Raw genomic sequence first — 27065 nt, 5'->3', positions numbered from 1 at the left:
ATAATCATGTAGTTAAGATTTCCTTTTCACTTCCAGGATATTTTTAAGAGTACTGTACTAATATTTAAAACAGATTTTTGGAGCTTGTCATGTGGAATAAAATCTCAATTTGAAACAAAAATAGACACTTCTTCACACCTGTCACTGTCGGAATACCTTAACTATGGCCAAGAATAATTACTTTTAGGTATGATAATATACTTGATTCTATTTCTTTACATACTTCTTGGAATGGATATGATGGTATAAGATTAAATTCAGGTCCCCAAGTACAGATTTTCAAAGAAGTTTCTTTATAATTCACTCTATCTCTTTGTATACTGATGGGTCATCAAAGCACCATTAGAACTGAGTACTAGATGATGCACTCATGAGTGAAAAGTGTTCTTAATTTAGGATTCACTTCTAAAATAAGAAAAATGTTGTATTTAAGAGTCTGCAAATGGCCAGCTCCACTATTTCACTTTTCTTTTTCGACATGGGCTTACTGATGACTGGTAGCTTCAAATTACTGAAAAGAAAAGGGGCAACTGAAGCCTTCCCTTGTAATGTCCATTTTCCAATGTAGCATAGAAAACACTTGGGTATAGTTACTGGCCAAACTCTCTATAGAGTTTGAAGGCCTGTAAAAATAGGGACCTTTCAGGACAGAGATAATGTTTATGGGAGTAATGGGCTTTCTTTTCTTTTCAGACAAGAGGGTCTCTCTGCCATCGTAACCTTAAGACTATGGTCTGTATAATTTAATTCATGCTCTTTCTGTGTTAGAATGAGGACCTTGGGTAGGAACCAATGATCCCAGAGATTCACGTTCTATTTTTTTCTTTTCTTTTTTTCTCTTTTGGAGGGGGGGAAGGCCGGGCAATTGGGGTTAAGTGACTTGCCCAAGGTCACACAGATAGTAAGAGTTAAGTGTCTGAGGCCACATTTGAACTCAGGTCCTTCAGACTCCAGGGTCAGTGCTCTGTTCACTGTGCCACCTAGACGCCCCAAGAGATTCACATTCTGACAGACCCAGGACAAGATACACTGAAGAGGGTCTTCATTCTGTGAAGCTGTTCTTCTTCAAAGTTGAAAGGCCACATGAGGGTTTGTAGGCGAAGCAATGGATTGTGACTCAACAAGGCAAGCTCTTGTATGTAATGGCAAAATGCAAAAAGCCGCCTTATTTTGATTTTGTAATCCTAAATCACTTTTAAGATTCCTCTGTCATTAGGTAAATGGAGTAGGAAACTGCATGTGGCAAGCAAGGACTAACTCTGAAGACACAGGATGTTAATCTCTTTATTCAACTCATATGATTATATCAGAACAACAATTAAAAACATACAAAGTACCATTCGGATCGTCTGCAGGTATATATGCATGAACAAGTGTCAGATTCTTACAAGAATCACTTACTCTTACAGGCTGTGCCAGACACAATGTTAACCTTATTAAAGGAAGAGTTCATAAATAGTAAACATGATTTTCACATTGTAAATTTTCCGAGCACATATGTATAGTATGTATGTATATATATATATAGGTGTGCAGTCTTTGTCAGTGGGTTTTTACTCCCACAAGCTCTTTATGTCCCAAGTACTTTTGTAGCCAAGAGATGGGCAGAGATGATACATTACTGTCCCAGAACAGAGTTTCTGTCATTCCCAGTTTGCAGACACTCACTGAATCTAAACTATATACAATTGAATACGTACCTCTGAAGTGAAATGTGTCTGCACTACAGAGGACCTGATGATGCCTACTACCCTCCCCAAAGAACTTTTGGTTACAATAATTCTTACAAGAATAGTAAAACTGTTAATCAGTTTCAGTGTAACATGTCCTCCATTCTAGCTTGCTATGCTAACCCTTGGCCTCAAGTGAAGGTGATGTCATGAGGGTGGGGTGTACAGGCAATCAGTGCAGTTCCTTATCACTATTTACAGTCATTAAAAAAAAATCACCCCAAGGTATAAATCCAAGTCTGACATACCTTTTCTGAAATGTTCACAGTGCAGTATTTTGTGGCCTAACAAAACATTGTGTATGTCATTAAAAATAAACATTTTTATAAAAATATAATACTTTGTGTTTACATGGACAAAACCATCCTATACCACATGCACTATACAGTAGTAGGCACAAGATTCCACAGAACAAAACACTACCAGGGTTCATTCTAGAGCTACTAGATTCCTTTCTAACTGGCCAGAACTTTAGGAATATGTTTCTTAAATGTACTTTTCTGGCCATAAATTGGGTAAATCTACATGCACAGTGGCAGAACTGGACTGAATGAATGCATGTTTTTGTGTCACTAGTTGGTGATGTTATGAAGAATAAGCCACCTGGACATCAGGGACTAATATTTATGGGTTACTGACTCCTAGGAATTGCCATAAACAAGGGCTACAATTGAGCAGAATTACCAAAATTTTCAGTCAGGATACATACTGATTTATCTTAAGAAATGTTTATCATTACAACTCAAGTTTTTACTCTCAGATAATAGTCACTTCTTAAATACAGAAAAGAACATCCAAAATGTCCAAATTAATTAAGTTACAACTTTAACAGTGTCATTTTTTGAGAGCTGATGTCTAAATGACAACTGAATATGCCATTAGGACTATTTTATTTAAGAAAATAATCTAAAAGTTATCTATATACAATATGCAAATCCTCCTATCAATTTATAAAAGCATTCTGTGTTATGCTGTTTTGAAATTTTGACTACATTATCTATGATCCTTCCCTAAGAAAGGGAATTTATTCAATAGTCCTTTAATGAATCCTTTTGCCTGGTGGGCAAAAATGTCAAGATTAAGAACAAAAAAAAATGCTAGAACATATACAACATAAAAAAAAATCTTTTGAAATACTGGACTTCTAAATAGGTAGTCGCTCTCTATGTTTGTGTCTATGTCACAGAAATAGTTCCTCTTCTGGATTGACTATGGTCCATTAGACTTTCAAAATTTGTCACTTTGATTCTCATAATGTAACCAGCAATGTAAAGCCAAGCTTGAGCAGTGATTCTTTGTCAGCTGTATACACTTTAACTCAATGGGTCAGACTTTATGTCCCAAATATCATACAAATTTCAATCCCAGGCAGCAGCAGTTGGTCCAGATAATTCGATGAGTTAGAAAACTCCCTAGAATTGCATGGATTTAAATAATACAATATAAAATCCTTATAATAGTGCAATTTGGGGCAAAAACAACTTACAAATGATGGTGTTTTCCCCTAGGCAATGGGGAAAAAAAAACAGTGGATAGAACTTCTGCTTTTGTTTGAACTACCACTATGGTAGCTTTCTCATACATAGGGAACTATGGGTACATCCTGTCAGGTGTCCACCTCCCTGTCCACATTGTCTTGGGATGACAAAAGGGAAGGGTAGGGGGCGACACATTTTACATTGACATAGGTGGCATTCACGTGAACATAATGCTCTCCAATGAATGTGGAGAATATGACTGATATCTTTGAGACCAGTTCAGAGAAGGAGGGACGCATTTCAGCTTTCGGATGCCAGCATTTTAGCATGACTTCATACCTATTTCAGAGAGAAGCCAGAGAAAGATTATTTGAAGCAATGGTTTCTTTCAACAACAAAAAATTCACATTTAGAGAAGACTTCCTGACTGCCCCACAACTTGAACCCCAATCACCAAAGATTCTGAAGGAGGACTTACAGTGCATCTGGGCAGTACTCAGGCTGCAAGAGCCTTCGACCTTGCAATAAGTAAACTGTTATATCAAAGGTATTAACATCAGGATAAGGAGGTGCTCCTCTAGTCATTAGTTCCCAGAGAAGCACTCCAAAAGACCACTAAAAAAACAAGGAAAAAGAATTTCAGTTTAGAATGGTTTGAACATGCAACTTGAAATGTGAGCTAATTCACCAGATTTCAGTGATGAGAGAGTGAGCTTAAACATTCAATGATACATTCTCTCCCATTTCAAGCACATTGTGTTAGGATTAGATTTTCTTTGAGGGCAAAAAGTAGGATACCAATTTTCTAGCATGTTTGAACTAGAATCAAGGCAAAATGAACTATATGTTGTACATTTATTTGTCAGGTATTCCAAAAGTTCTAAGCCTAAACAATAATTAAAATATCACCCGTGATTAATATGATAGCATTTATCTGTTAAAAGTACCAACATGTTCCCCTTAGAATAGCTCAACAGCATTCTAGGTCATTTAGTAAAAGAATAAGGCAATAAAGATTTTTAAAGGCAATTACAGTGTTAGGATGTACAAAATAATCCAAATTCTTTTAAAGACTTAGTCTAGAAGGATACGGTTGCATCTGTTACCTAGTATTAATGTTTCCATCTTTGGAAAATTTAACTAACTGTTAACATTAATTTTAATGTCAACTACATTTGATTAAAAGTAAATTCTAGATTGGTCCATATATAGGATTATATATGTATTGTATAGGATTTTCCCCCAAAATCTGGTCCATCATCATGCCCTTAAACCCCTGGAGTTTTTTTGGATTTTTGTTTTGTAGCAGTAGAAGCAATAACAGAGGTAAGAGTAATAGCAGTCTCCTCACCAGCTATCTGGAAGACAGTGTGTCTGATCCTCCTGCTTTTTGGAAGGGAGGTGGGGTAAATTCTTCCCACTTTGCTATTTTAAACAACTGTCTACATTTTGGCCTCAATCCCTTAGAGACAGATATCTCACTGCAGCTCTTAGGCCCTCCCTATTTTATATCTCTGAGACTGAAAAATCTAGTAAGGAAGGGATCTTCAAGAGTTTTCTTCCACAGAGAGTTTGCCTTTTGCCTTGTGAGTAAAGTTCTACTTTACTCTGGAAGATAAATAACACCAGGGTTGTTGCTTGCAGTGGCAAATAGTTAGAATGAAGGTTGAGGAGAATGCAGGCAAGGCAGACCCCATGGAGCAGTTTGTTTAAATTTATTTTCCCCTCAATGATCAAAAAGTCTATTCTCTCTCCCTTCTACCTTCCTTTCTCCACTGAAGACAAAACCAAAGTCCTTGCATTGAACGTGCATAGTCAAACAAAACAAATTCCCAAATTGGGCATGTCAAAAGCACATCTCATTCTGCACCCTTGCATCCATCTGTCTTAGGAGGTGGGTAGCACATTTCTTAATTGATCCTCTGGAATTATTCATACTTGGTTATACAGTGATCAGAGATCTTAAGTTTTTCAGAGTAATTTATCTTTACAAAGTTGTTGTTTTATAAATTGTTCTCTTGGTTCTCCTTACTTCATTCTCTATCAGTTCATGCAAATCTTCCTAATTTTCTTTTCTCCCTTTAAATTATGAAGCATTACTTTTTTTTCCTCCTCTCTTTCTCCCCTTCTCCCCAGTGGGAAAAACAGAAATACAAGACCCTTGTAATAATTAAGCATAATCAAGCAAAACAAATAACTACTTTGGCCATGTCCAAAAGTATGTCACATTCTGCATATTAGTACATCGCCTCTCTGTCATTTTTCATTTTTTCCCACAGACTTTTTCATCACTAGATTTATGGAATTATGGTTGATCATTGTGGTGATCAGAATTCTTAAGCCTTTTAGAATAATTTTTTTTCCTTTTGGGGGGCAATTGGGGTTAAGTAACTTGCCCAAGGTTACATGGCTAGTTTTTTTGTGTGGGTGTTAAGTGTCTGAGGCCTGAACCAAACTCAGGTCCTCCTGACTCTGGGGCTGGTGCTTTACTCCCTGCGTCACCTAGCTGCCCCCTAGAATATTTCATTTCTTACGGTATTGATGTTAGAGTATAAATTTTTCTCCCAATTCTACTCACTTCACTCTCTATTGGATAATACAAATATATCTGGGTTTGGCTGGAACAATCTCTTTATTAATTTTTTTTATAAGCAATTGGGGTTAAGTAACTTGCTCAAGGTTACACGGCCAGTTATTTTGTGTGGGTGCCAAGTATCTGAGGCCAGAACCAATCCCAGGTCTCCTGACACCGGGGTCAGTGCTCTTACTCACTGTACCACCTGGCTGCCCCTCTTTATTAATTTCTTACAGCTTAATATGTTATATTCTATTACATTCATATGCCTAATTTGTTTATCATTCCCAGTTTGTTAGCCATTCCTCAATTATTGGTTACCTGTGTAGTTTCCAGTTCTTTGCCACTCCTAAAAGAACAGCTGTGACTATTATAACTAAAAGAACTGCTATTTAATTATTTTTGTGACACAGGTCCTTTTCCTCCTTCTTTGATCTTTTTGGACTACAGGCCTAGTAGTGCTATTGCTGGGCCAAAGGTAATGTTTTATTTAGGAACTTCTGGGGCATAGTTCCAAATGACTTTTTGGGAGAGGTAGACCAGGTCATAGCACCATGGAGCACTATGGAGATTTGTAAATACATACAGGGTTATTCCAGGAGTGTAGAGAGACAAAGGAGATTGGAGAACATGCAGTTCTAATTACTTTAGTCTTCTCTTATTGAAGTCCTGAGGCCCTATTATTCTTTGTCTTCAAACTGGGTATTTGGGGGGAGCTTTGAAAGGGAGGAAGTTATCATTCTTCATTTTGAATTTCCAGCAAATGCAAATCCCAAACCATTATGTAGCACTTACTATGTGGCCATCATTGTGCTAAGGGCTTTACAATTATTATCTCATTCTTCACAACAACCTTGGGACGTAGGTGATATTATGATCTCAATTTATAGATGGGGAAATTGAGACAAAGAGAAGTTAAGTGACTTGCTCAGGGTCACACAGCTAGTGTCTGAGGCCAGGTTTGAACTCAAGTCTTTGTGATTCCAGGCTCAGCCCTCAATGCACTGCCCCTAATTGAGCTGCCCCAATTGAATGGGGGAAGTAGTGAGATATCAAGAAAAAATAGTTTGTATTTATTTCCAGCAGGGAGTTACCTGTGCTGTGGATGGAGAACTGGACCTGGAGTCAGGAAAACCCAAGTTTGTATCTGACCTTAGAAAGTCACTTTTTGTGTGACCCTGGGCATGTTACTTAACCTCTGTTTGCTTGTTTTCCTTAACTATAAAATGGGGATAATAACAGCACCTACCTTGCAGGGTTGTTGTGAGAATCAAATGAGATAAATTTGTAAAGAGCTTTTGTCCCATGTCCAGCACATAGTAAGTATTATATAAATATGTATTCCCCTCCTTCTTCCCTTTCCCCTTCCCATGGTGGGGTTAGAGTAGGATGGGAAGGTACCAAGAGACTGCTCAAAGAATGGGAGGATGGAAAAGTTCCCCATTTTCTCACTGCTGTATGCTTGGGACCATCAGAAGTGGGGGGAAGAGTTGGTAAGAAATTTATTTCCCAAAGTGCTTATCTCTGCCACCTTTTGATTCTTAAAATAACTTTTGTTTGTTTGTTTAAATATAATCTTAATGTATGTGGAAAGTATGAATTGGCAAGTATATGGGAAAAGATTTCCTTATTTGTGCCTAAAATCTTCCTTGCCAGTTTTCCCATTTATTGGACTGCTTTTATGTTCTAAATACTTGCAGTAGTCTAACTTAATCTACAAAGTTGTTTTCTCTTCTATTAGACATGGGAAGTTTTTGAGGGAAAAAAGATCTATTGTGTGTAGACTTGCCAAGCTTGTAGACTGGGTTTCTAAGACATACAAGGACACTGTCTCTTCCTTGGGATTTCTTAAATGTTATCTTTTAGAAGCTTGGACCTCCATCTTTCAGTTGTGACCAACTATTTCTTGCCGTTCGCTCTCATGTATGCATTCATAAAATTACTCTTACTTCTTGTAGGCAGCTGAATGGTATAATTTTTTCCTCAGAACTCCCTCACTGTTCCTTACTCCTGACCTCTCTAAAACATGCTCCCTTTTCATCCTTGGCATAGCTTCTTTATGCCTATAAACATAACATTATATTTATTGCACTTTGGGATCCATTCCTCTAAAGAGAGAATGCATCTGTTAAAAAAAAACAACTTTATCTGTTTACCAAAAGTGTATGTGTGCGTGCGTGTGTGCATGTGCCACAAGAATAATGGTCAACAAGGATTTTTTTTTTCAGTTGAAAGAGACTATGGAAATCATCTTGTTCAGGTCCATCATTTTATAATGAAATTGAGGCTATAAGAGATGCTCAAGTGACTTTCTCAAGGTCAGAAAGGTAGTAAGAAGCATTTCTGGCATTTGAACTCATGTCTTCTCACTCTAAATTCAGTGCTCTTAAAACTCTATTATGCTGTTTTGCAGATATGAAATGAAAACCAGACTTGTAGATTTCTCACAAGTTGGTTGATTTGGACCAGTTTTTGTTTTCTGTGCTTTTCTGTTCTAAGCAGTTCTTAAGTGTTATGCCACTATACATACAAATTTGATCAAAATACAGTAAAATATGGTAGAATTTGAGAAATCCAAAGCCTTGCCATTTGTTGGCCAATGGCCAACACTGTAGTCTAATGCACAGGGGAATCTGGAAGCTTTATTGCATGAAGCTGTATCAAATGAACTTATTGAATTTTAAAATTATGTTAAGTCCTTATTCAGTGCTTTTAAATGTTTAGCTTTAAGGCATTTCTTTTTCATATCTTTGCCATTCTAAATTTCTCCAATGTCCAGGCCTACAGCTGTGTGGAAACAGAGGAACACAGATGGGGCTTGGCTAGCATGCCTTCAGTATAAAAGAGTTTTGTTACCAGATGATATGTTGTGTGGGAGAACCATCTCCCCAAATTCTGTGGCACCCCTTTGTTAGGTTTTATTCTTGGGTCAGTCTCAGGCTTTTGGGTTCTGGATGGAGTTCTTTTACTACCATCTACCTCAGCTCTCAAAATTCCATGGGTTTGTCTTGGTGTGGCATCCTATTTACTCTCTTGGACCAGGGAATTCTCTGTCAGAGCCTGCTGTCTATTGCTCGTTTCTAGCATGGTCTGTCTCCATCCCTACAAATTATGGAAGGACAAAAGGAATGCATAGAGTCAGACTGTAGACTAAAGGTTCTTAATTTGATTTCTGTGAAATTGTATTTTTAAAAATTTTGATAGCTAATTAAATATAATTGGTTTCTTTGGTGATCCTCACTTTTGCATCCACCACTCTACTTGGTTTCAACTCCACACAATAAGGTATCTCTATCAGGTTAAGCTCATCACCTCATCATTGTGCTAACTCAAGTTTTGACCTATGCAATCTCCCTCAGCTTCCTCTTGCCTCTGATTGGAGGGTAGAGTAATAAACTCCTCCCAATGCCTTCCTTTATAGAGGGCAGAAACTGGACTTTTCAGCTCTACTTAGCATCTGCTGCTCTGCCTAATTTTAAACTCCATGGAACAAGATACCCTTCCCCCTTTTCCATCCTTCTTTTGTGTGCTGTCTCCTCCCATTAGATTGTAAACTCCTTCTGGGCAGGGACTGATTTACTCTTTATTGTTTCTAGAATATTGCCAGGCACATAGTAGGTGCTAAATAAATGTTGATTGGACAATCCAATGCATTTTATCTTATATATTTAAAAACATTACTTGGAGAAAAGGTCTTCATGTTTCACTAGATTACCAGAGGAGTCCATAACACAATAAAGTCTTAGAATTCTTGCTTTAGATTCATTTGGCAAATGTTCTTTTCAAGTGGGCATAATGCTTTAAACATTTTCCAAATTTTAAATATGGTTATTTTGTGCAACTATTTTTCAGGGAATACCTACATATTTGTTTCCCTTTCAGTAGAGACAGTGCAACCTTGGGTACAAGAACATCTTATTTTAAGAGTTCAGACCATACTTGTAAGCAGCCTATATTCAAGCAATGTGGTACTATTTAATTTATTATTTTTGATGCATTTCATTAGTGGTTTAAAAAATAACAGTTTTCATGAGGAATGTTAGCATCTTAGACCTGCACATAATAATGACATGAAGAGGTTAAATCACTTGCTAAAAATCCAGCAATAAATGTGAATTCAAGCTGGGATTAAAAATTCAAGAGTTCTTGATCCTAAGACGATGTTTGGTCTACCAGGCTTTATGATAATATGCTATTTCTTGATTCAAAGAGATCAAAGTGCTTCATAGAAAACTCAAGAATATACCAGGTCATATTTCCCCATTGGGCATTTGCCAGGGTAAAAAAAAATCAAATGAGCATAAATCAGGATGTGCAGGGCATCCTTGTATGGGCCAGAGGACCCAAAAAGTCTGTTTTTGCTTAGCAAGCTTGCTAGGCAACTTACAGGCAAGGATGTATATGTGGAGATAAAAGAGGCATTTGCTATACCTCTAAGTACTTAATAGAATGAACACTGAATTAGGTAAGCTGGAAAAAAAAAGCAAGTGTGGCCAGTAGCATTCAATTATAGCCTATTCTCTCACCTTGCCACTTGTAGATAGTAGGGAGACCTATCTTAAGGTTTGCAAAGTACTTACCTGGGAGGCAGGTGCTATTATTATCCCCATTTTACTGAGGAGGGAACTGAGGCAAACAGATTCAAGGATTTGCCTAGGATCTCACAGCCAGTAAGTACCTGAGCCTAGGTTTGAACTCACGTCTTTCTGATTCCAGCCAAAGTGCTCTATCCACTTAGATCTTGCCCAGGTTTTAAAAAAAAAACAAATCCTCAAAAAACCTTTTAGGACCATTAGCTCTAATTTGATTTAATCAGAATGAGCAAAGCTGGTCCCAAGTGGGAATTAACTCATTTCTTCTTGCTTTCAAAATCATCATAGTGAAGTTTTCCAAATCTGAACATTTTGCTGACAGTTCAATTGTTTTTGAATTAATCTAAATGAATAAATATTAGCAAGGCCTATGATAGTTAGGTGACTCAGTGGATAAAGTGTTGGATCTGGAGTTAGGAAGATCTGGGTTAAAATCTGATCTCAGACATTTACTTGCTGTGTAATCCTGGGCAAGTCAACTTAACCCGTGTTTGTCTCAGTTTCCCTAACTGTAAAGTGGGGATAATAACAGTAGTCATCTCCCAGAGTTATATGTGAAGATCAAATGAGATAATATTTGTAAAGCACTTAAAACAATGCCTGGCATATAGCAGGCACTTAATAAATGTGTATTTCCTTTCCTTTCCTTCCTTCTTTCCATGTAGTCATTTGCAGTACTTTCCTGCTAATGAGTTAGTTTTTGTATATGAACCATAAAATGCACATAGCATAAGCAAACACATGCTATAGAAATAATACTATGTCAACATTCAGATGCTTGGTTTGCAAGGGAAGCTAAACTTTATGCTAATTTACATGTGTACCACTAACCATCTATCAACACTATAGGGTATTTTTTGTTACTTAGGCTGTCTTCTTCCTTGTAGTATGAAACATGACCAACAATTATTCTAATGGTGATATTTTCAAATATAATTTTCCTTGAGCCTCTTTAAGCAACAGAGAGGAACAAGGTAATATATGAAGAAATTTAGAATTATATTAAACAAAGACTCTTTAAACCTACCATGTGTACGATACTGTTACATGTAGTGGGGTGAACCAAACAGGTACAAGAAGTGGTCTTTATCAGACAACTTACACTCATATTTCTAACAATGTATCTCTATTCTTATTTTAAACTCAAATTTATAATCTAGGTTTGTATTTAGCAGAACAATGGTCAAGTCTAATTGAGTTGCTGAGGAGAAGGAATATATGAATTTCATAAGAAAAACAGTCGAATCATATTAGATAGAATGTGTACATTACCACATCTGACTTTGTAGTAAACTTCTGAGTTTGCAAACTTTCTAAAGCCATCCATTTCACTGGCAGTTTTGCTCCTGTTTTATTGTGTACACTGTAATATTCTTTATCATACACATCTCTGGCAAGCCCAAAATCAGCAACTTTGACAGTGAATTTTTCATCCAGCCTACAGAAATGACAAAAATTATCTGAAATGGGAGAAATGGATTTACAGTGATACAGAATATTCTCTAGATTGTCACAAGTAGCTTTTGCATTTTAAAGCTATGACTTTTGGAAGCTCTTCATATCTGAGCTCTTCATATCTGGCATCTATTAGCTAGCACTAAATTAAATGGAAGTCTTGAGTAAGTACATATGACATTGGTATTACAAATCCATAAATGGATTGACCCTGCCACCTCTGTGACAGTACTCATTACGTGGTGCCAAGAAAATCCCTTTGCTGCTGCTTAGATGTTGACATGGCATAGAATTGTATCTTGTGCTGTTTTTACACTTTGGCACATCAACTTTTGACACAAAGCAATTATTAATTCTCACAGGTCATCTTTAATTAATACTAAGAGCTAGAGTTAAGGTTAAAGGGATACATTACACTGAAGTAGGTATATCCTGTGCCACCTTTCTTATATTATTCTCAATTGGCCAAGGACCAGTGTGTTTAGTACAGAGAGAACCCTCTATCATTTCTCTTTCCTAATAAAGGATTATTATAATACATTATGCAGTACATAAGAAAAATATCAAGTTTAAATAAAAATTAATTCCAAATATCTAGGGTGTGTTACATTAAAAAAATATTCCTTAAGCTGTTCCATTTGCAGAAAACCAAGGCTGGCAATTAATAACACAATTCATTCATTCATGCCATATATCATGAATCAGTGCAATAAAATGGGAAACTATTGAATCAATCACTAACTGTTAACTGTTGTATTACACAGCCCAGGCAGCCAGACACAAATAAAGTTCTTTGTATATTCATTCCTAAATACCATTTTTGGTAGGACTAAGCCAGGCCAAGTCCAAATCAAGTCTTGGGCAGCCTCAGTGAAATGGTATCCGCCTACCTTTTTTTTCTTTTTTAATGCAGAATGCTGAAGATCAAGTTCTCTCTTCTGTAAGCTAATGTAGCATAAAACCACAACATTAGGGGCTACTGGTGGGAAGGACCAAAAAAAGCAAGTGTATATAACAGCTGTTCAAGACCCCCTCCAGAGAGTCCCTTTTAATGTTCTGGTGGATAAATCCTGAAAGTTCCACCCACATTCTTACAACACAATGCTTATACATCAATTGCAACTGTAACAAAAATAAAGGACCTTTTACATAATGACAACAACATGATTACAGTCACAAAAAGCAGGGGGAAAATCACCACTACATTTCTCCTTGTTTCACTTAGTCTCTAAATAATTTGGAAGATACAGATGGAACATTTTATACTTACATACAATTTCTTGCAGCCAAGTCTCTGTGGACAAACTTTTTGCTCGCAAGGTATTTCATGCCTTTGGCTACTTGAAGACCAAAACCAATAAGGTCTTTCACTGTTGGGTTCTATAATACACAGGACATAATTAAAGGATAAATCAACAAGTTCTGATCTCAAGAGTTTTGAATTTTGTGTAGCAGTTATTGTTTTTGCACTGGGTACAAAACAGTTTGTACCACTTGTGATCCAAAATTATTTGTTAATGAGGAAGATATACTCATGTAAAGAAATACTGACTCTCAAAACTAGATTGCACATGGGCAGAGGATTTTGGATCTCAGTTTGCTTGTGTAAAATGAGGTAGGGTAATCTAAACAATTTTTTTTTCTTTAGAAAAATAAACTCAAATTGAAATTATGAGCAGAGCTGTATGCTACAGCAGAAAGACTAAACACACAAGTGGGTTATGATCAGAAAGGGTAGCTCCTTTGAAGGTATCATGGAGTTTGTAAATTTTTAAATGTAGAAGTGGGCTTTGCAATAATGCTTGTAGCCTCTAGTCAGAGAAAAGTCTTTTCGGGCCCAGTGGAGGACTGCCAGGAATGCATTAAACTTTTCTGATCAGCAGCAGCAGCACAATCTTTGAAAATAAAAAAATCAAAATTCTAAGTGCAAATTCATTCACAGTAAGTTTTCATGGGACCATGATGAACTCAGCCCTGTGATAAACCTTGGAGATTAAAATTTGTCTTGAGAGTACCATGTTCACCATGTTGGGGGCAAATTACCTTGTCAGAGTAGACACAAAGAATCAATTGCTTGATTGACTTTGGCAGGGTACCAAAAGACATCGTGAATTCACCTTACTTATACGAGCATATAAACGCCAGAGGCTAGATATTCATTCTCCTCTTGCCTGACTACAGGATCTTTCCTAACACCTGCACTTTGGTTTCCTTGGAATCAGATCTCATTTCACGATATGATGCTAATAAATTAGTTTATGCCTTTTATTTGGAAATTGAAGTGGATGAAGAGTAAAGCTCTTCTAATGCTGGATTCTTACCCAAAGAGTTGACAGGAGAGACCAAGGAAGTGAGCCTACACTTAATCCCACTGGGTACTCAAAGACTTTCTGAGCTTGTTGGGGTTTAATGCATCCATTAGAACGGATGCTTCTTGAGAGTGGAGATTGTTTTATTCTTTGCTTTTACATACATATGCCTAGAGCTGTTCTGGGCACATAGTAGGAATTTAATAAATACCTGTTGGTTGTCTGTAAGTGGAGCCAGCTGGCTAGTTGGCCAGAATCCTCTAGATGTTCACTGTCATTGTCTATAGTCTCAATAGCTCTCATTTCTTCAATTACCATCTCTATGCTAAATTCCTACTTTCTCTTTTGTGTATATCTTGTTTGTACATCGTGGTTTACATATTGTCTTTTCCATTAGACTGTAGCTTCTCAAGGGTGGGGGCTATTTTTGTCTTTCTTTGGCACTTAGCACAGTGTCTGACACCTAGTAGGTGTTTAATAAATATTTGTTGTTGACTTGACTCTATGCAGGTAGCTCCTAAATCTACGTATCCAGTCTAAGTCTCTACTAGACTCCAGTTCTCCATCATCACCTAACTGTGGACGTTTCCTTCTGGATGTCTTATATCCAAAATAGAACTGATAAAACTTCCACTCTTTTTCTCCTCTCTCACCACTAACTACCCAGTTACCCAGGTTTGTAACATTGGAGTCATTCTTGACTCTCTCCTCTACATCACTCCCTGTAAACATCCTATCCCATTGACAAGTCCTAGCAATTTTATGGACACAATATTTCTTGTGGTCACAACCTTAGTTTGCATCCCTGTTACTTCTCACTTAGTCTATTATATTAACCTTCTAATTAGACCACTCTTTTCCCCAGCCTCTCCATTTTCCACAGGCTTCCAAAACAATCTTCTTAGTGCATGAGTATGATCATATTACCTACCTTTTCAAAAACTTTCAAATACAAACTCCTCAGCCTAGCATGTAAGGCCCTTCACAATCTGGTTCTATTTACCTGTGTAGACCCATTTCCTATTGCCCTGTTCATTCAGGTTTATAAGCTGTAGCAAAATTGGATAGCTTGTTGTTCCCAGAGTTGTACAACACAGATCCAGCCTCTCTGCATTTGTATAGGCCATTCCCCTCACTTGGGATATTAGTCCTTTCTCATTTCCACTTTTCAGAATCCTTGTCATTCAAAAAAATAACTTTTGATTAAGAGACTACCATGTGCCAGGCATTGTGCTTCATGTTGGGAAATACAAAGAGAAAACAAAGACAGTACCTGCACAAGGAACTTATATTCTGTTGGGATATACGACAGGTACATGGATCAATACAAAGCAATTTGAGGAGGGAAAGAATCCTAAAACTGGGAGATCAAAAAAGATTTTGTGTAGAAAGTGGAACTTGATAAGCCTAAAAGAAAGCTGGGAATTGTAAGGGACAAATGAGAGGAGGGATTATATTGAAGACATGTGGGACAGGCTGTTTGGAAGCATGGAGAGGAGAGATGAGTGGAGAGTTTGGGGAATAGCTACCATGGCTAAAAGTCAGAGGGGGTCTCTTCACATCTTAGTTCAGGCTCCACTTCTTCTGGGAAGTCTTTCTGAGATTACCCAGGTTGTCAGTATTTTCTCTTCAAACAGCCACTTATTTCCCCTCCAGGAACTCCTTCCCTGGGTGTCTTCATCCATACAGGTGTATTCTCACTTTATTATATTGGGGTCCAGACCTCCAAGGTACTTTCTGGACTTCTCACCATTCCACTATAGAGATACTCCCTGATTTTCAGCACCCTTTTACATTTAGTCTTCCCTCATTAGAATATAACCTCCTCGAGGATGGGAATTATTTTGATTGTTTGCATTTGCATCCCTAGCATCTGGCACAGTGCAAGGCACATAGCAAGTACTTAATATCCATCCTTCCTTCTATATCTATCTATCTATCTATCTATCTATCTATCTATCTATCTATCTATCTATCTATCTATCTATCTATCTATCTATCATCTGTCTGTCTATTTAGCTAGCTATAATATGCATATATGCTATATTTCCGAGTAGAACACAAGGTCCTTGACAAAATAAACTTAAAATATTTAACCACAAAAGTTTTGAATCTGACCTATTTTGATGGTTTTTGCATGAACCTAATTTTTCAGCTGGTAGCTCTGGTAAAGTACTTACATGAGTCTCATTTCTTATGAAGTTTCGAAGATCTCCATGTTTCATGTATGGCAGGACCACCAATGGAGACCCTTCATTACGAAGACAGATTCCCAAAAGTGAGAGGACATTGGGGTGACTAAAATCTTTCATTATGATCCCTTCAGTCAGAAATTGGGAAACCTCTCCTAGGTCAGTAATTCCTGTGAAATCCAGTGGTAGAAAATGATATCAAATTTCATTGTGGAATAATTAATTAACCAATCAACAATCAATCAACAAGAACTGATTTAAGTTCCTACTATGTGCCCAGCAGTGTGCCAGTCACTGGTGATACAAAGACAAAAATAAGAGACTCTGCCCTCTGGGGTAGACAACATGTATATACCTAAAAATCGCAAATATGTATATATTGTATATAATATACAAAATAATAAGTAATAATATACAATCTATTATTATATAATTATATAAATATAAAATTATATACATATATAAAATAAACACAAGGTAGTTTTGGTGGAAAGATACTTGCAACTTGGAGAAATCAGAATTCAACATGTATAAAATGAATATTTTGTCAGAATCAGAAAATCAATGTAAATTTAAATCTATTCTATTTCCTGAATGTCCATCCAAGTATGAATGACATAATCCTTCCTTAACCACATTACAGTGTTATAGTTTCTCCCCTGCAACCAAATAAACATAATTTAGTTTTCAGGTTTTTCACTTACAGAAAAGAATCAGGTCAAGCATTTATCAAGCACCTACTATGTACCAAGCACTATGCTAAGTCCTGGGGATAAACATCTAACTCTGAAAACAGGACACAGTGCTGATGACCCATCAACTTGATATGCCTGAATGTAATACTAATTTTTTTTTCCAGAATGAAATATTTGGTATAATACTTAGCATTTGTACAGACTACATGATTTCTGATTTGTGGATCTGAAGACTATTACCATAGGGTTAAACTAACAGTGCAGCCATTGTTTTACTGATGTGAAAACTAGAACTCAGAAAAAATAAATAGTCTTCTCAAAGTCCCAGAACAGGCCAGTGCCAGAGCAAAGAGTAGAGTAATATTTTCTGATCCCAGTGATATGCTGAATGTATTAAGGCATGTTGTATTTCTTGATACAAGGTATAACAAGAAACATATTGAAAAATGCATCATTTGCATGTTTTAGGCTTTGTATAGAGCAAAACACGGCTTATCTTCAGGTCATACTTTTAGTAATTTACACGTGGAATGTAACTAAGAATCCTGAAAACTCAGAATAAAAAACCTTAGAATTAAAGAACCAGGAAAGAAAAAACAAAACAAGAAATTTTTTTTTTTGTTCTCTGAAATACAGGATGTCCCAAATGTCTTTAAGCTTTAAATTCATGAAGACTTCTTAAAACCTTGTATCAGTCATAAAGCCTGTTCAGTGAAGCTTTTGTGTGAATGGTACTCAGTCTACACCATTCATCACTGATTAGCTTTTAATTTATATATAATTCTAACCTTGCTTATCTGATTTCTTAGACCATAGAAGCAGGAACTATGGATGCTGACAGGCTAAAAGCAAGGAAGGTAATGAAATACCTATTATATCGTGGCATAACATAATAATTGATTACCATTATTTTGATTTTGGAGGCAGTTAGGTGATACAGTGGATAGAATGCTAGGTCTCAAATCAGGAAGACCTGAGTTCAAATTCAGCCTGTATGACCCTGGGCAAGTCACTTAACTTCTATTTACCTTAATCTACTGGAGAAGAAAATGGCAAACCTCCCCAGTATCTTTGCCAGGAAAACATAGACAGTATTGGCAAGCTATCATCCACAGGGTCATGAAGAATCAGATGCTACTCAACAACAACAACAATTTTGATTCTTAGTTATCAAGAAAAAACTATATAATATTCTATGTATCCTATTTACGGAAGTATAGAATTATGCAACATTTTAGGAATATCTCAATAATAATTAAAATAAATTGGCATTTCAATGAGTGTAAATTAGAGAAAATATTTCAAATAATATCTTTTATCTATATAGTGTTTTATGGTTTAAAAAAACTAAAAACATATTAATTACTTCACTTGATTCTTATTAGAACAACCCATTAAGGTAGGTAGTGCAAACATCATTATTATCCCTATTTTACAAATGGAGGAATTAAGAGTTGGAGATGATTAAATGGTTTTCCCAAAGTCATGTATCTTGTAAATAGTAGACCGCAGACCCAAGTAATTTCTTCTATTTCTGAGTTTCATCTTCTGTACGTGAAACCTCAACTTACACAGCATACCTTATTTTCCTTAAATGTTAGTAATGAGTTGCTACTGTTTTATTTTTCAATTTTTTGTTGGCATACTTTCCCTTCTTTATCTTATTTCTTTTCCCTCCTTTCTAATGGGAGTTGTATTTTTTTTTAAATTACTTTAATGCCTGAGCATGAAATGACTCATTCTTATTTTATGTGCCAACATGTTTCCAATAGTTTCCAAAAATCATCATTTGCAAAACAAACATCATCTGCCAGACTTAGTCAAATTATACTCATAGCCTTTCACCTACACCCTTGTTTATCAGGGGTATAAGAAGCAATTGTTTAAGGAAAACATTTTAGTAACCGTCTAACTTGAACATATTTTCAGGATTAGACCCTTGAGTTTCAATAGCAAGTGCTTATTTCTGTAACAGAACGTGTAAATTAATATTTTAAGTTATCTGTTATTTTACAGTTTTGAGAGTCAGTATACTGTAGTGGAAAAAGAACTGGCCCCAGAGTCAGGAAGTTCTGGATTCAACCCTTGTCTTGACACATGCTGGCTACCTAACTCTGGACAAGCTGCTTACCATGTCAGTACCCCAAGTATGTATCAGAGATCATGAGCTGCAGAGCAATTGCTGCTTTCAATTGACAGATAGGTTTTCCTCACTGAGAATTTTTGCCTTACAACAATGCAACTATAAACTCAGTCCACAAAAAAGATGAAAAATTCTCATATTTGATAAATCTTGACAGAAGGGTTACTTTACTAGGAAATTGTTAACTTACTATTCAAGGACTTCACAGCACAATGAATCTTCTTGTCATCATCATCCAGTAAAGTCCCATGATACACACACCCAAAATGCCCTATGAGAAGAATAAGAAATATTAGCTTTGTTACTGTACTATTTCCCAATAATCAGCATCACGACTTCACACCTTTTATGAGTCCCAGTGATTCCAAATTCCTTGAGTGCAAATCTATATAGTATAGACTTTTATTAATGAAATGATTTAAGGAACACATGATAAAAGTCACATTACTCTTTCTTTTTTTTCTTTTGGTAATACAATATAAATCTCTCTTTATATATATATATATATGTATATATATCTTAATCAATGTTTGAGTAACTGAATAAACATTGTATATATTCTACAAATGATGCAAAAGTCACCAACAAGGACATGTCTGCTAGGAAAGGAAGTGAAACAATTATGTTGTGAGAATGATGTATGATCAGTGGACAGTTGAAGTGCTACATTGGTATCCATGAACTACTAAAAGAAACAAGGGAAGGCTTCCGGTGCTTTGTGGTTCCTTGTGGAAGAATTATAGAAAGAACTAAACATTAATCATACTAAAGGAGATGGGATTATTTCACGGGTCGGGAGAAGTGGAGGGAGGATTGATGAGATATTGATGAAATCATGGCCCTTTGATATTTTTACATATGTATATATGTGTATATGTATGTATATGACACACATACAACATGATATAATCTTTATGATTGGTGCTGATAGCCCTAACACCTACATCACATGTGAACATGTAATTGTTCAATCGTTTTAGTTGTATCTCATACCTACCTTGGTATCTAGCACTGTGTTAAATGCCATAGAAGATCCAAAGCTTATAAAAGTCAGGAAGCTTACAATCTTATTTACTTCAATATAAGATAACAGACATGCATAAGAGAGAGGTAAACAGTGTGTGATGTAAGGTTTTGAGGGGAGATAAGATCATTACCATGGAGGGGAATCAAGGAGAAGGTGTTATACATACTTGGGCTTTAAAGAATTGGTAGAATTTCTGTAGGTGGAGGGGAAACAATTCTAGGCATAGAGAATAGTGTGAGAAAAGATAAAGATAGTAGGGAAATGGAGCCTATGTGGGAGCTAGTGAGTAGGTTGGAGGAAGCTTAGAGAACATTGGAGTGGTACAATATGAAATAAAACTGGGAAGGAGGCTTGAATGCCAAGCTTAAGGGGACTGGATTTTAGACAATAAGGAGCTACTGTTCTCTGTTTAGCTTTTTAAGCCCTATACAACCTGGGTCCAAACTATCTTTTCAGCCTCATTGCACATCACTCCCACTCACACACTCTGTAACCCAGTCTGACTCATCTGGCCTTCTCTCAGTTCCTCACAGAGGATTCTCCCCCTCCTCCCCTTGCTCTGCCTCTGTGCTCACCTGTCTCACCTGTGTGCCTGGAATATGCTCTCTCCTTATCTCCACTTTACAGCATCTCTTTCTTTCTTCAAGGTATAACTCAAGCATCACCTTCAACATGGTACTTTTCCTGATCTCCTTAACTGCTTAGTGCCCTTCCTTTCAAACTACCTTACAGCTAATTACTTTGTATTTATTCTTTCAATACTTATTTATCAACTTGTCTCTCTGTTCGAAAATAAGTTCTTGTAAGTAGGGGTTCTTTTGATAGTTGTTTTTGTATCCGTGGCACTTAGCACAGTGCTTGACACATAGTAGGTGCATAATTAAATACTGGTCATTAATTGAAGAGTTCTTAATCAGGAGGGTGATATAATCAGATCTGTTCACATAAGGAAGATTAATATAGGAAGAGTGGAAGCAGGAAGGCTAGTTGGGAAGACTAGATAAAGAAATGTTATAAAGCCAACTTCTATTCTTCTAAGGAACAGAACCAGAATCACCAAAATAAAAATAATACCGTTGAACATAGCTTCTGAGAAGGAAAGGGTATAAGAGACTAGTTTTTTAGATTTCCACCAATTAGTCACCATTGGCTACATGATTCAGGTTGGCAGGGGTTGCAAGTCATTAGCCCAAATGAAGTAGACTTACTTTAGACTCATTTCACTAAATTCTCACTCACTCTAAGCCAATTGCTTTCCAAGTGGCCATAATGTAGGCAGTTTCATCATAGGTGCCAAGAGTTTGACTGCTTAGGCAATAGTTTTAGGATTGAGACTCAGCCAAGAGGCAGAATGAGAAGCCTCACAGCCCAGCTTCTTTTTCCAAAGGACCACTGTCAATCTACCTCTGTTCAGGGAAAATACAGACTAGTCCATCTAGTTCAGCCCTATGCATTTTACAGTTGAGGAAACTGACGTGGAGGGAGGTTAAATGTGGTACAGATATAAAAGCAAATTTAAATCCTTCCTCTAATGGTAACTTGTGACAATGAATGTCACTTATTCTCCCTGGGTCTTAGTTTATTCATCTGTAAAATGAAGGAGGGGAAAGATTGAACAACACTGTGTCTGAATCAGGTCTCTTCCAGTTCCAAATCTGAAATGTGACTTGTCCAAGGTCACACAGGTAGTGTGTGATCCAAGTCTCTGTCTGGGGTCAGAAAAAGTACTCTTTCCCCTATACCACTCTGGCCCCTGGTTAGCCAACTCATTTACCATCTTGGACTCTCAAGTAAGTCTCCAGGACTATAAACTGCAGATGGGCTGTATCAGTGAGGATACATTTCCAAACTGATGAAATCACAGGTCCAGACCAAAAACAAAAAACAAACCCAACAACAAATCTACGCTGAGCCCCAGTGAAATCACAGTGATTTGTGGAATGGCTAATAGGCAGGGTGACATAGTAGGTGGAAAGAACACTGGACTTGAACTTGGGACAGACATGGGTTTAACACTTGCCTCTGACTGAATATAATACCGGCCACGTTGCTTACTCTCTAAGGCTCAGTTTCCTCATCTATAAAATGGACATAATGCCTGTAGGTCCTGCCTGGTAGGATTATTATGAGGCCCAAATGAAATGTTATCTATAAATGGCTTTGCAAACTTTAAGACACTATATATATATATATATATATATGATATATACATGATATATGTATACATAGACTCACACAGTACATATAAGTATATACATGCAAAATAGCACATATATTGTATTCCTATGTATACAGTATGACTGTGTATAAGTGCACAATTTTTCTGAGCATGTATGTATATACATATACATACATATATTTATGTATGTACACAATACAAGTAGCTATCTGGTGCAGTGGATAGAACTCCAGACCTGGAATCAGGAAGTCTTGAGTTCCTGTCTAGCCTTAGACACTTACTAGCTATGTGACCCTGGGTATGTGGCTTACCTTTAGTTTCTTCATTTGTAAAATGGTGTTGTTGTATGGATCAAACAAGATAATATTTATAGTGTATTGTAAACCTTAAAGCACTTTAGAAATGCTAGGTATTATTACTATATAAAATTCTGTCATTATTTAAGGTTTTTTGTAAGGATAAAAATAAATAATATGTGTGAAGTGCACTATAACTGAAGTGCTATACAAATATGAACTATTATTATTAACATAGCCTTCATGTATAAGGCAGAAGGGAAGGGAATACAATGGATTAAAGAATGAGAAGGAATTCTCTCTGCCTACCAGCTTTCCCTTCCACCCTCCTCAAGAGTCACATCAAATGAGAATTTGACCCTGTGTTCATATAATGTAAATTATCTCATCAACTTATTCAACAGGAATACAACAAACGCTCTAGATGTCTTTTGGTAGTGTCTCCAGAGAAAAGGTTTCAAGATTCAATATGGATTGAGATAAAAGACTTTAGAGAGGAAAAGGAGACTAGAATCCACTTTCTACCTGTATCTTCTTTTTCTGGTTGGTTGATTTCCCCACTAAACATTTTCTCAACCATTCTTTCTGCTACCTGTTACTACCACCCAGACAGACTGCCTTATTACAAATACTTGCTTCTCCTTTGTGTAAAGGAATTAGAGTGCATTGTGAAAATGATGTATGTTGCTCAAGGTCAAGGTAATGCTATAAATTACCATTTCTAAGAATGCTGACATGAGGTGCTATGAACTAGGGCTTTGGAGAGAGTTAGTCACCGTTTTCCATGTAAAGAGACATTGGAGAGTGACATCAGTGAAAATGGTTGCAATTAAAAGCAGTAAAAAATTCCATTAAAATGTTCTTGTCATTATTAAAAAGGGTGATGGAGGAATGTGATTTATTTCTGCCTGCTTTGGAGATGACCAAATTAGAGCAGTAACAGGGGGACCACATCCCAGGAGATTTGATTTTCAACATGTTATGTATGCAGAATGGAAAACAAAAGCTCTTATCATTTCTTTTTTGTCCTTTGCATTACTTTTGCTATACATATGTATATTTACCTATTTGCAGAAAGAGAACATAAAACACTTCTATAGGAAATTAACAAAATCAGAGTTGGAGTACTTGCCTCTTCCAATGATCTCACTGAAATGCACAATCAGGCTACTGGGCCCAATGACTACATGTTGAACTGCTTGGACCAGGTCTGGATTTAAGGCGCTGATGTCAATGTGGACGTGATTCTGCAGCAGCGGACTGGATATATCTGAATCTCCACTGGTTAGGATGGGGGACAAATCCGTCAGAGGATAATGAGCTTGTCTGCAGGATCCATTTTGGGAAGAATTTGGAAACTGATCTACAAGAGGGACCTGAATTATTAGTATATGTTTAAAAGACAGTGGAAAAACTTTGTTTATTAGAACCAAAGAGACATGGGGGCAGTCTAAAATAATACAGAGTTTGAATTGTAGAATTTTTAAAAATTCCACTTCATTCCTTTTAAGCATTTACAGTTGATTTTAACTTAAAAAAAAAGAGATTCTGCCAATGTAAGATCCCTATATCTGATTCAATGAATAGATAAGAAGACTTTGAGATAAGCCAATCAATTATACACAAATAAGAACTTTAAACATCTTCTCAAAGATTGTTCTCTTAAACAGGTTAAGTATTTGTTTGGAAATCTTGGAAAAACACTATTAATTTGTTTAGAAATAACCTAATTTACAGTATTGTTGTTAGGTTTTAGGACCTTGGCCACATCACTTAATCTCTGAGCTTTAGTATCCTTATCTATAAAATGGGTACAGACCCTTTAGGCTTTACTATAATAAGGGCTGCTGTGAAAAGAGAGAGAGAGAGAGAGAGAGAGAGAGAGAATGAGAACAGTGGCATCTATTGGAGAGAACCTAACAGACAGATCCACACACTTGGAAACTGCCAGCTTCAGTGATGACTCCTCTATTATGAGGAAGGGTTCAGGGTCAATTTTAGAAAAGATACTGCCTTGGTCTGGTATTCTTACCACCCGGACCTTTCTCTTATGCTCAAGCTAAATGTACTTGGAAATCCTTCCTTAGAGGAAAAATAGACCAAAAAGAATTTAAGAGATCTTTGCCCGATTATCTTCAAGACCCAATCCCCCACTCTCAGGGAGGAGCCTGTAAGGGGTTGGGGGGGGGGGGGTTCTGAAACTTTTTGTGAGGAGAAGCTACTCTTCCCTAGAGCCTTGAGATGCACTGAGGCATTCATTCTCTGTCTCTGTTTCTTTTTCTGTCTGTCAGTTTCTGTCTGTCTGTCTCTGTGTCTCTCTGTCTTTCTCTGTGTATCTCTGTGTCTGTCTGTCTCTGTCTCTCTCTTCCCAGTGGAATCCCTGAGTGAGGGGGTGGGGCTGCTGGCAATGAGTTCCCGAGGAGTAGTCATCAGAACAAAAGGAATATATTGACAATGAAGTCTCTGAGTGGAAGGAATGTTCTTCCCAGCTGAGAAGCTTTGCTTCCCTCCTAGCAAATCAAGGAGACAGTTGTGGAAGGAGTGATGAGATAAGGGTGGGGGAATCTTGATCTAAAGATGACAATAATTGGACTCAGTTTCCCCACAAATAAGGGAGGGAGCTGGACTAGATGACCTCTGAGTTTCCTTCTAGCTCTAGATCTATGGTCATTGAGACAGAAGGTAGGATAAATTTTATTCTTTCACAAGAAAAGAGTTTTTCTAATAAGAGTATGGTACAACATGCAAAGCACTTTACCAGCATCACCTCATTCTAGATTCACAGTAGCCCTGTTATAGTAGAGCCTAAAGGACTTGTGCCCATTTTATAGATGAGGATCCTGAGGCTCAGAGATTAGGTGATGTGGCCATGGTCCTAAAAGCAATCACAATTCTATGGTGCTTAACAGTCTGCTTTCGTAGGCATGATCTCATTATGATCTGTTATTCAAGGATTTAGGTCTTATTCCCATTTTTTCCAGTGAAGAAGCTGAGACGGAGATGCCAAGTGATGTGCTCAATGTCATGCATCTCAGAGGTAGCAGAGATAGGTCTACATTTCTAAACTCTTGAGTCCAATATTCTTTTCACCATCATCCCATGCTACTCAGATTCTCCTGAAGTTAGGGTATTGGAACCAAGAGGGAACGCCAGTTGTTTCTTAATGAGCAGGATAAATGATTCTTGAAGAGGGGCAAAAATTAAAAAAAAAAAAGTATAAAAGATGTCCCAAAAGTCTTAGTGAAGTTTAAGCCTTTGAATAGCTTTGGAGTAACTGGGTGGTCCAATGGAAGGATTAGGGTCCAAAAAACTTGAGTTCAAATCCTACCTTAGACACTAAGTTGTTGTGTGAACCTGGGCAAATCACCCTGTTTCCTCAGTTTCCAGTAAAATTGGGGCTAATAACAGCACCTATCTTGCAGGGTTGTTATTAAGATCAAACAAGATAATAATTATAAAGTACTGACTTAGTACACTGCCTGACATATAGTAAGCACCACATACATATTAGCTATTGATATTTTTATCCTTAAAAATTTTAAGCTATCAAAACCCCAAACTGCACTAAGACTTTTGGGACACCCTGTGAAGTGTTTCACTGGAAAGATAAGGATGTGACTTATACATAGTCCAGTCTTAAGTACTGAAAGGCAGAGTATTGGTATTAGACCCTTTTGACAAGAAATGGAATAGAATACTTCCTCATTACACTCTATTGTACACATTTCAGTATTTTCCATGTGGGTTATTTTGATCACATCTGTTCTGGACCAGTGGGTCAAAGAGAGCCAAAGATGCTGCAGCCAGAGAAACTGTCAAACTGGAAGGCAGATATGGGAGTAGCAGTACAGGAATGTTGGAATCATATTAGCTCAAAAGAGTAAGGAGGGGAGGGAATGGGAATAGATGATGGGCTTAGGTTAGAAAGGGATCTCCCAAATTCCTGGAGATCCAGGATGTAGAACCTCCCCACTGGACTCGGAGACTTTAACAGCTCCTTCTCATGACAGCCTCTCCCTGCTGCTACCAATGTTTCAAGCATTTCACCTGATGTTGGTCTGAGACTACAGATGGGAGTTTCATTTGCAGCTGGCAATCACAGCAGCTGTCTTATGCCTTTAGTAGCAGGATAATTTTTACATTGGTAGTATGGATCGGGGGGAGGAGGGTTGCTGCTGAATCTAGACTTCAGGGACTGTCTGAAACTGAAAAATCATTGAGCCATTGAGAGGAAAAAGTTCTCTGGCATGGAATGCTTTATTGGTTCTTAAGTTAGGTTACAGGCCTCTGACTTTTAATGTGTGTCCCCACAGGTAGAATACAAGAGAAATTATTTGCTGTGTCAATGGCTGCAATATAGTCAATTCAAATTTTTATGAGCTGACTGTGGATTA

General features: G+C 37.0%; 1 protein-coding gene across 1 annotated transcript in view; it reads right to left on the bottom strand.

Moving 5' to 3' along the window:
* Window positions 1-1266: 1266 nt before the first annotated feature.
* Window positions 1267-27065, bottom strand: part of MET (MET proto-oncogene, receptor tyrosine kinase) — a 168079-nt gene continuing 142280 nt past the window's right edge. Inside the window, exons 15-21 of the mRNA XM_069107079.1 lie at window positions 23804-24034; window positions 19360-19440; window positions 16320-16501; window positions 13101-13210; window positions 11648-11813; window positions 3687-3823; window positions 1267-3547 (exon numbers count right to left, since the gene is read on the bottom strand). Coding sequence (XP_068963180.1) covers window positions 3337-3547; window positions 3687-3823; window positions 11648-11813; window positions 13101-13210; window positions 16320-16501; window positions 19360-19440; window positions 23804-24034 — 1118 coding nt within the window. The 3' untranslated portion in view covers window positions 1267-3336. The remainder of the gene's footprint in view (window positions 3548-3686; window positions 3824-11647; window positions 11814-13100; window positions 13211-16319; window positions 16502-19359; window positions 19441-23803; window positions 24035-27065) is intronic.

Source organism: Petaurus breviceps, unplaced genomic scaffold (assembly GCF_028583685.1).
Source record: "Petaurus breviceps papuanus isolate PSGF00001 unplaced genomic scaffold, PetGlider_PUasm1.0 84, whole genome shotgun sequence".
Classification (NCBI taxonomy): domain Eukaryota; kingdom Metazoa; phylum Chordata; class Mammalia; order Diprotodontia; family Petauridae; genus Petaurus; species Petaurus breviceps.
This window is presented reverse-complemented; position numbering and strand designations above follow the sequence as displayed.